The sequence below is a fragment of the Filicampus tigris genome, chromosome 16, assembly GCF_054856515.1.
Source record: "Filicampus tigris isolate MCC_2025a chromosome 16, RoL_Ftig_1.0, whole genome shotgun sequence".
In the NCBI taxonomy this organism is placed as follows: domain Eukaryota; kingdom Metazoa; phylum Chordata; class Actinopteri; order Syngnathiformes; family Syngnathidae; genus Filicampus; species Filicampus tigris.
The window spans coordinates 9862175-9872380 of NC_141232.1; the positions used below are offsets into that span (position 1 = coordinate 9862175).

Here is a 10206-nt window from a genome sequence, read left to right on the forward strand (position 1 = left end):
TATATATATATATATATATATATATATATATATATATATATATATATATGTATTTCTATACACACACACACAGAGCTGGGTGTGTGTATGTTTATGTGTGTGTAATAGTCATCATGCGTATGTAAGTAAGATGTCATTGTACAACATCGCATATCAAGTTTATCTTTATTGTGGTTTCAAATGACTGTTTCACATTTTATACAAAAATCAATAGCAAAAGCACGACACTCCCATTCTCCTGGTTCATCTTTTCTGAGTGGCTTCAGTCACCAAAAGGACAACTGGAACTAACGTCCTAGACCAGCAGACCAATTAAATGAAGACATGAATTGTCCACATCGAGTCTATGGCCACAAGCAGAACATTTTACAGTGTCAACCTGCCATGATAAGAAATGTACAGACAGATTGTTGTGTTTCTGAGCTCTGCATACAAGATGGTCGCCACCCATAAAATGTCTTCAGTGTATGGACACAATACCACGGCAACATCATGCAGGATCACACAGCATTGAGTAGAAATGCCTGTGTAGCTTTTTAAAAATTGCCATATCAAAAGTCGGAATCTGACCACTGGTTGGAGGAAAGCAAGGATGGGCGGGTCCGACGAGCCTCTAAGAGGTAGAAGTGATTAAGGATAAATGTAAGCTAATTACGCCACATGCGCAAACACAAACCTGTGCCAATAAAAAGCATCTAGACACACGCGAGCTGACAACACAATGTGCACTCCTTGCCCAGCGGCGCGTGCGTGTGCGTTTGTGTATGGATGTGAAAGAGCAAAGCGTCAGAAAAGAGAGTACAGTGCACACCCTCGGTTAAGATCGGACAAATGAAAATAGATTTTTATTAAGCCAATGCAGAGATCTCAAAACAGAAAACATGAAGGGCAAAGAGGCACTTACACAATCTTTTTTTTTTTTTTTTTTTACACAGCGCGAGAATTTGCGCGTCTTTAGTAGATCACAGCTACATTTCTAGTTTGATCAAAAGTCCAACACGCACGCTCACAAACTCTCATTCACATTGGGGTTTCCTTTGAGCGGTTGGCACATGTACATGCAAAGCAGTCAGTTTGGTCCGCGCAGACTAAACTGAGGGGAAAAGGAGCACAAGGAGGAGGGAGGATGATAAAATGTGGAGGTGTATGTGAAGAGAAACAACAACAGATAACAATAGACAGGCTCCGTAGCACTCGTGTGTTTGAGAGGAGAAAAAAAAAAAAACAACCAGAAAAAAAACACCTTCCCTCGCTGATCCTGCCCCCCCCCCTCGTGTCACTTGTAGATAGCAGCGCCAGAGGAGCCCTCTGATTGGTGGGTGCGGCCCTCCGTTTGGTCAGTCAGTTTCCAGGATGAGCGGCGGCTGCTCGTTGTCATCCTCCAGCCGCAAGCTGTTGAGGTCTTCCTCTAGCCCCGCCCCTCCCACAGCACCTTGCTCGTCACAGTAACCTAGGGCGTTCAAAGGTGAGGATGAGTTCAAAGGTCATGTAATGGAGCACATAAAATACTAAGTTAGCGCAAAGCCAGGTACACACATACGAATTTTGAAATGTGAAATCCCACTCATGACGAGGAAAAAACTCCCATGTGTGCTTACTGTTCGTATAGTGCAGTTTCCAAACCTTTATTGAACCAAGCAACACATTTTATACTACAAAAAGATTTTGTAGGATTATTATTATGATTATATTGCCCTCCTGTGGTCACTCACAAAGCTAACTGTTAGCTTAGATTGCAGGTCCCAAGGACTAAGTGAGCCTTCAGAGGGGATGGAGCCTTCTCTGTTGCTGGTCTTTCTCTTTGGAATGACCTTCCATTGGATGTTAGGCAAGCCCCCTCTCTGTCCACTTTTAAAACCCGTTTGAAGACACACTTCTATTCTTTGTCTTTTGATTCGAGGCAGAGTTTTACAACACTTCTCAGACAGTTGAGAGAGAGTGACTAGATTTGTTCTCAAACTTTTTCTGAACTCTTTCAATTATTATTGTGAAAAAATAACACTTGACATGGGGACGGATAAAAAATAAAACAATGGACATACGAGGTTTCTGTCTGACGCCGTCTGAAATTTAAAATATAGTTTAGTATTCTTCTAAATCCACAACTTCTCTATATTCTGCTTGGCGGTGGTCTGAGCGCACTTGACCCCTGTAAATGTAATTTTCGTTGTGAAAGATTCTGTGACATAACCTGACATTTTAATTAGCCGTAACATCATTAGTGAGCCGCTGCAGACTGTATGCAACTGGTAAAATTAGTTGCTGAACCCCACACACCGTCTTGACCATTCAGTGGGATTCTGCCACAGAGAGTCAACACAACTAGTTTTCCTCTATTTGTGTCCGACAGCAGCGCGAACTTCAGTTCACTTCCCAATTGGCTATTGTTACTTTTCGCATCACAATCACAGAGTCCGTGACAGATCGATCTCCGACTAGACAACACATTTTCCAAACAGATCAGAGAGGGGGAAAAAATAAATCACCAAAACACCCTACAGCACAGGATAATCACTCTTAATAATATTTCAGAAACATCTGAGGGTCAAGTCTTTGCTCAATTTGATCGCAAGCGCGTGAAAATGGTAAAATTAACCTCGAGTGTCAGTACGTGTGTACCATGCTTAGCAATGCTCCTTCCTTATTTGGGATTCTGCATGCACATTTTCAAAGAAGGCTTTCAAGGAATATTCTAAATGTAACTCACCGTTGAGCGTGAGTATACTGTGACATACCTTTAGTGACAGAAGCACTGTAGGTCTGCGCCACAAGTGGGCGATCATGTGACCCTTGCTCCAAGATCTCATTAGGCGGCTCTGCACTGCCGTCTAACCTGAGGTCAAGAGCACAGGTTCTGTTTGACACTGCGGGTGCAAGTGACCAAGTCTGATTTTAATCCCTATTGCTATTATTCTCTTTTTCTGTTTTCGTGGAAATTTCAATTGACATATGTCTGTGTTTACAGTGACACAGCACATAGAAACAATTTGCGCAGGTCCAAATTGCGTCTAAATACCTTGTGTCAAAACAAAGCAATGACAACACAAAATTAAATGATAATAAAATAATTTATATTGTTAACATTACATAATGTTTAGTTGGCCTACAAAAATGTCTATACACACCACAAGGACAGTAACCATGTAACGTTATAGAGACAGTCAAGTTCTTCACCACTGAGAACTACAACCAAAATAATAAACATATTGTTTAATGGTACAAAACTGAGCAATGTAACTGAGTGACCTTTGTAAATGTGGTATTCTTACACTGCTCTTGGCTCTTATATATCTTTCTACTGTGCACGAGTACCTGAAGCTGTGGCCAATGTAGCTGTCGTTGACAATAACACAAGCATAATAATGAATGGAATAATCTTGAAGTAAAACATGTAAACATCCCAATCCCAATATGGTTTTATTTAGTAAAAGTGGAGTTATTGGTGTGCAAGAAAACAGAGCACTTGCGCTGTATGTGCGTTACCTGTGCTGCTTCATGAGAGTGCATTCCCCTCCTTCTTGCGGATCCAAGTTGTAGAGATACAAGTAGCCATCAGCCGCTGCAACCAGCAACCTGGGAATCTTCTGAATCCTATGAGAAAACCAAAAAGACAAAAATAAGACTGCATATGTTATGGTGAATTCATTAACTTCACGCTATTTGTCATGCTGACGTGCCTCTACCTAGTTCCCACTGGCGCTTATACTTTGTATGGACAGAAAGGCATGGATAATTCCAAATAATTCCAAAACAAACCACATTCCATATTTTTCTTCAGATTTTTTTTTTCTATTTCTTGCTAACTGAGTGCAACAAACAACGCACAAAGAGAAACTTACATTGCTAAAGCGCAGATGTTCTTATGGCCACAGAAAGGCAACCGCACGGTGGCGAAGGCTCGCCCCTGTGTAAACATTTCGGTGACCTGAGAGGGCAGGTAGGTGGTTGACGCCATCAGAACCTTGCCCAGGTATCCACCCCATGTAGTGGGCTCCTCTGCTGGCCTACACACACGCACACCATGTGACAAACAACGTGATGTTCAGAGGAGAACCAGCCATTTTTCCGTTTTCTATATGGTAATTCTTCGCATACTCACAGTCCACACTTAACATATCTATGCTTTTTTTGGGTGTTTTTTTTTCTCTCCTCTCAAGGAGTTAATTTTAGCCTTGGTTGTTAGTGGAAATTACAAAGAGTCATTGACCCGTGCAAGTACATGTACACTTATGGTGCCGTTTTTTTTTTTTTATCATATCATCTGTAAACCAGATGGTTCATATTATCAATATAGGCAAGTATAAAAAAAAAATGCTTTATCCTGATCAGTCTGGCTCAGCTGACTTTGAGCAAAAGGCGAACTACACCTTGGACTGGTTGCAGTCAATCAGAGAGCACTGTTAGAGAGACAACACTGTCACAACGTGGGAGCTGAACCCAAGCTGCCTGCACAGAAGTCAGCTAAGTGATTTACTAAGCTAGCACAACATAAGACCAGCATTCTATCTGGAAATACGTACACGTACTTCTCCTTCTGTGTTTCAAGTTTGAAGATGTGAACCGTCTCTGTGTTGCTGGAGGCTGACAGGTACAAGCCTTCCATGCTGAAGGCCAAAGAGCAGATGCTCACACACCTACGAACAGGACCACATACACACACGCGGATAAGACACACTTGGATGAGCTCGCTACAGCAAAAGCTTCACACCACACCAATCACCTCTTGACTCCTCGTCGAAACTCAAAGAGTTTTTGTCCTTCTGGGATGGAGAAGACACGGATGACTGTGCCCTGGGACGAGGAAGTGAAACATCAAAGACACGCAAAGGAAGACAACAGTTGAAGGCATTGCAAGGCGACTATATTTACTCAAGCGCGCAGAGAGAGCGAGCGAGAGAAAAACCAGGCAAGGGCCTTGTTACAGTCCTACCTTCTCTGAAGCTGTGGCCAGCTTGGTTCCACTGGCATCAAATGCAAGAGCCGCTAATGGGCTGTCGTGGGCTGGAATCATGTTTGCGGCTCGCTGGAACACACGCACACATACGAACTTGTAAGGGGTGCAATAAGCTGCCAACGGAAGTGAAGTCAGAACCAAGTGGAAATACTTTTAAATCCAGGTTAAAAGTGATGATTTAAGTCTTTTAAAGCATTTTTTAAAATACATTTTTCCAAAATCTTGTTCTTGCACTGTGTTCTTTTAGTATTTTTTAGTAAACTACTTTTGATTTCTTTACTTTTTCATGTGTAACTCTTTTGCTTGTAAATGCTTTTAAATATTGCACTTAGAATTCTGTGAAGCGTATTCAGTTACCCTATTGAGCTAAAACCGCATATTTCGCTGGTTGAAAATGTGTAGTCGAACAAGCAATGACAATATGATGGACAACAACATGTCTGTAATGAACATCTCCAATGCCAAAACTGTCAATGAAAAGTGAAGTCTTTACTAAAGAGACAGTCTGAGTGGCAGATGTGGCGTTGTTTTTAATGTTCACCTACCAGGTTGACAGTGTCAAACACTTGAACTTCTCCTATCATGGCACTCCCAGGATATGCCAAGTAACAGTTGTCATTGCTAATGGACAGGGCACACAACCCTGTTGGAAAGCACACAAACAAGAATAAAGTCATTCAAAGAAAGCGATCCAATCAAAGAGCTGTATCAAAAACACTCATGTTAAATGACACTGTCAAAAGTACTAATTCAACTATGTGTTTATTATTGTGGAGTGTGTAAGAGTGTGAGGACAAAAAGGTTGAGGTTTACACATCAACACAAAGGATTATTGGTAAAGAATGACTTGCTTTGAGTGTTTGTAGTAGTTTACATGGTTCTGACATATGACATTTCAATCTTACGAATGGAGCGCAGAGCCCAGTTATGGCGCAGGAGTACATCAAATTTAATCTATAAAGCACTTTTCATACCAAAAAAAAGTAACTCAGAGGGATATGGCCTACATTGGTAAAATGACACATGGCACAAAAAGGCAGGCTCAGTTACTAGAGATGTCACAATATCGGCAATATTGTGATATCGCAAAAATAAAATTTAAAAAATATATCGTTGTCTTCATGTCACAATATTAATAGCAGCAAAACTGTTTAAAAGCCCAAGTTGTTTTCCATTTGTGCAGTTCCAGCACCCTCTGGTGGTCAGTTTATTAGTGCAGTTTAATTTGATGCATGACTGGCCTATTATGTACAAAAAGAGAATATTGTGATGTTTTTTCAAAATGAGCTCCTCCCCCCCCAATATCATGAGCTTTTTATATATCACCAACCTCTCCACAAGCATCTAACCCAACTACAATACAACTCAAGTATTGCATCGCAATCAGATTGTGCAGGTTACCTAATGTGGTCGATGCGAGTAAACAGACATACTGTTATGAGCTTTATACAAACCTGAAGGGTTGGGTGGGGTCTCTCTGATTGTATGCAGCACTTTCATGTCTCGAATATTGTGAATGTAAAGCGACTCCTCCAGACACACTATCAGCCTCTGTAGAAGAAACCACAAAAAAAGAAACTAAATATCAATTGATCTTTTCTGTTATTTAGCTCTAAACACAACGGAAGACACTGCAACAAGTGAAAGGGGAGAGTGCATTTATCTTCTTACCTGTCTGTTCAGTTTAACAGCCAGTATTGTGTTGGAGTAGGAGTAGTTGCAGATTTCTGTTCCCTTCTTGAAGTGACAGACTTTGAGCTTCCTGGGGGCTTTGAGGCTGACGATGGCCACCAGGCTGCTGGAGAACAGGCGCTCCACGATACACACATCCTCTGTGTCAGCTGTATGACACAAACGCACATACAGTATATCATCAGCTTTGTCACTTTTGCGGTTGGCTGAGTTCCATGCTATTTCATTGGAGGACTTTGGAGGATGTGTCATGAGAAGGAAGTTAGATACAAAAATAAGGAAGTGATATTAAATAATAGGACTTAAGTCATGCTATTAATGGAAAATACTCAACTGTACTATATATATATATATATATATATATATATATATATATATATATATATATATATATATATATATATATATACACACACACACACACACACAATGTATATTTATATTTGTTCACATGTAATCAGATACATACAGGATACTCACTACATTCATATATCTGCTCCAATTTTTCCACAGAGGACAAAGAGAAAAATTTGTATCCTGATTTGGTGCCAACAGCCAGGGACCTTTGAAATCAACACAACACAAACAAGTCAACGCTGCATTAGAAAGATAATACATCTTTAATAACGCCGTAACGTCCTAGCCTGACGTAACTGTACCAAACTCAGCATGTTTATTCAAAGCCCCACAAAATTTGGCAAAATGTTACGTCAAACAGCTCGCAATAGAAAGTACTATAATGACTTCACGTTATATTATGCGAATTCAATGAGCCACATTGACAATGATGAATACAAATCTATTCTGATAGATGGAGAAAAAGTTAGCGTGTGAGAGCATGTTATCCTAGCATCTAGCGGCTAACCACCGACAATATAAGACGATATACAGTATTAGAATTGGATAACAAACGATACTCGTACATTAGCTTTAGTATTTTGAAAAAAGAAAGCCAGACCGCGTCTCGTCTAGCAGTGTCAGGCCGTCATAAAGCAAAAAAGCCCACAAAATGGAAGCTAACGCTCGCTAGCTCCATAGCATGGCCCACGGTAGCATCGAACATTCCACGGAGCCTGCCTGTGTTCTTCCCCGCCCTACCCTCCATTCGGCTCGGCCCCGGCTTACGTGTTATCCTGGTTAAAGTTGGCGAAGAGGAGCTGGCTTCCGCCCGCATCCCCGCTTAGGCTGGCCAAGTTCATGAGCCCGGCACCATCGACGTATAAAGGCCCGGGGGAAATGGAATGTGCTGGCCTGGTGAAGGTAGTGTGTTAAGGGGCAGACGTACAGTTGAGCTTTAGGGAACCATTGCGTTGGCCAGCCGTAACAATGCTAACAGGATTGTTGTTGTTTTTCACTGGGGGTTGCTGCTTCACGCATCTGCGCATGCGCGCAGACAGAAGCGTGGAGAGGCCTTAAAGTAACCGAAACAATTTTTTTGCACTGTTCTGAACATGACTTGAAAATAATAATTGTTCTGACACGGTTATGAATGCTGTTTATCCTGCCTCTTGCGTTTTTTATGCGACAAAAAAAAATATCTGCCCAAGTTTGTTAACATGTACAAACGCAAATGTTTCATGATTTCATGCTACAGCGTCGTCCTCTGTCGATACGTAGTAGTACAGCCATACATGCATTCATATACAGTACAATGAATCAAGGTTACATTTATAATAATAATAATAATAATAATAATAATAATAATAATAATAATAATAATAATAATAATAATGATAATAATAGTAATTCAGAGGTAGCAAAAATACTCATACTCTTTGTTTAAGTTGAAGTCCAGATATTTGTGGTGGGAAAGACTGGTAAAAGTAGAGGTAATGAATCAACTCATTCACTTAAATAAAAAATATGTAGTAGTAATGTATGTATGATATTACTAATTATCTGTTTTGATAACTTGGCACAATGAGAAAAAAATTCGGCCGTTTTTTTGCCATCGAAACAACCTTTTCCCATAGCTTGGCTAACGTTATGAATTGTGGGTATTGTAGCCAAAAGTTTTACTCAAGTAAGAGTACTGTAACATTAAAATAATATCACTAGATTAAAAGTAAAAAAAAAAATAGTTTTATTTAGCTGTATTTATTTATTATTATCACAGTTGTATTTATTTATTATCATAATAATGATGATAAAATGACTGTACAGTATGTAGTAAATTCCGTTTTCCTCATTCATGAATACTTCTAACTGTTGGGCCTTACAGAATGTATATAATGTGTATTATATTCTCTTCTGATTATCCAAACCATAACTTGATGCATTGAAACGTGAAGTGTGTGCTTACTGTTGTGACTTTGTGAGGCTATGACAGCTGTGTCCTCTGGTCCAATTGAATGTTTTGGTTCCTCTAGAGGTCTGTAAGCGCTGGCTCACATCCAACACACGTTGGTTTACTTTGGTTTACATTCTCTTCCAGGTAAATACATCTTCTGAAATAGACAACAAAGCTGTGGAAGCCATCATTTCATCTGCATGAATAAATATGCTCATATCATGTGTGAAGAAAAAAAACAATGACACATCAATACTCACACATACATTATAGAAGAGTGTCAGTCAATCACAATGTACTAAGACATTTACGATACCTTATAAATGCTTTGCCACTGTGGTATATGTTGCGGATTTTACCAGTCAACACAGTTAGTGTAAATGTATAACCATTTGTTTGAAGCATTTGCACAGCTCTTTGCATAATGTGTCTGTTCTGCATCGTACACCAACCCAACACTGTCACACAAGGGATTTCAGTTAGGTGTTGGATAATATTTAATTTTCCATTGCAGTTTGCGTATTTCTACTTGCGTAAGTAGAAATCTTTGTGAGTGCCCATGCGTGTACGCACGACATTTTGGCTGAACTTCACCTTAGAAAACACAATAAGGTTGTTGAATCATTAATGTCATGATATTTCGTCACATCTCGGATGTAATGGATTATCCAAAGTGGAACAAGGAAAGTGTGAGGATAACCATAGAACCAAAAGGAATGCATAGATTAGGATCTTCCTGCAAATACAGTTAATGAAATATCAGTTGCACACCTCGAAATTGTATATAGGTACAATTGAAATCTGAAAAAAAATAATTGAACATTCACATACATTTATTGGAAGCTGTAGCAGTTTAGAGAAACACCACAAAATGAAGAGAATATACTGTTGCAATAAATTAATGCAATTTCAAGGAACAAATACTAGAATTTTAATAGTGTTACTAAATACTATCAGACTAAAAACTAGTCCAGCAGAGAATTCCTTATACTAAAGAGTGACGTAATTGTAAATGAAAACAATTGAATAAAAAACACCAACAACAAAAACCGACAACCGACTACTTCTTAACACATAATGTACAAATAATACAGCATAATTATGATGGTGACAGTTTGCATCTCAGGGAAGGGTTTGTGTTCGACTGTAGGGGGTTCCTCAGCACTGTATTTGCAGTCCAGTGGCCAGTGTTTCCTCTACAAATATTTACAGCTAAAATACAGTACAGACTTGAGGGAGGAGATAAATTGTCCGGGAAGGAGTGGTGGTT

General features: G+C 39.7%; 1 protein-coding gene across 2 annotated transcripts; it reads right to left on the reverse strand.

Annotated features, from left to right (window-relative positions):
- Positions 1–817: 817 nt before the first annotated feature.
- On the reverse strand, positions 818–8028 carry wipi2 (WD repeat domain, phosphoinositide interacting 2). Of its 2 annotated transcripts, none has more exons than XM_086056469.1 (12): positions 7772–8028; positions 7127–7209; positions 6626–6795; positions 6409–6505; positions 5500–5597; positions 4931–5023; positions 4721–4791; positions 4527–4634; positions 3840–4004; positions 3484–3591; positions 2736–2833; positions 818–1450 (listed from the first exon to the last, which is right to left on the reverse strand). In XM_086056469.1, exons 1-12 carry the CDS (start codon positions 7843–7845, stop codon positions 1338–1340), a joined length of 1278 nt encoding a protein of 425 aa, XP_085912595.1. In that variant the 5' UTR covers positions 7846–8028; the 3' UTR covers positions 818–1337. The 2 variants fall into 2 exon arrangements, with proteins under 2 accessions (XP_085912595.1, XP_085912594.1); XM_086056468.1 differs by having other exon boundaries at positions 4521–4634.
- Positions 8029–10206: the final 2178 nt, after the last annotated feature.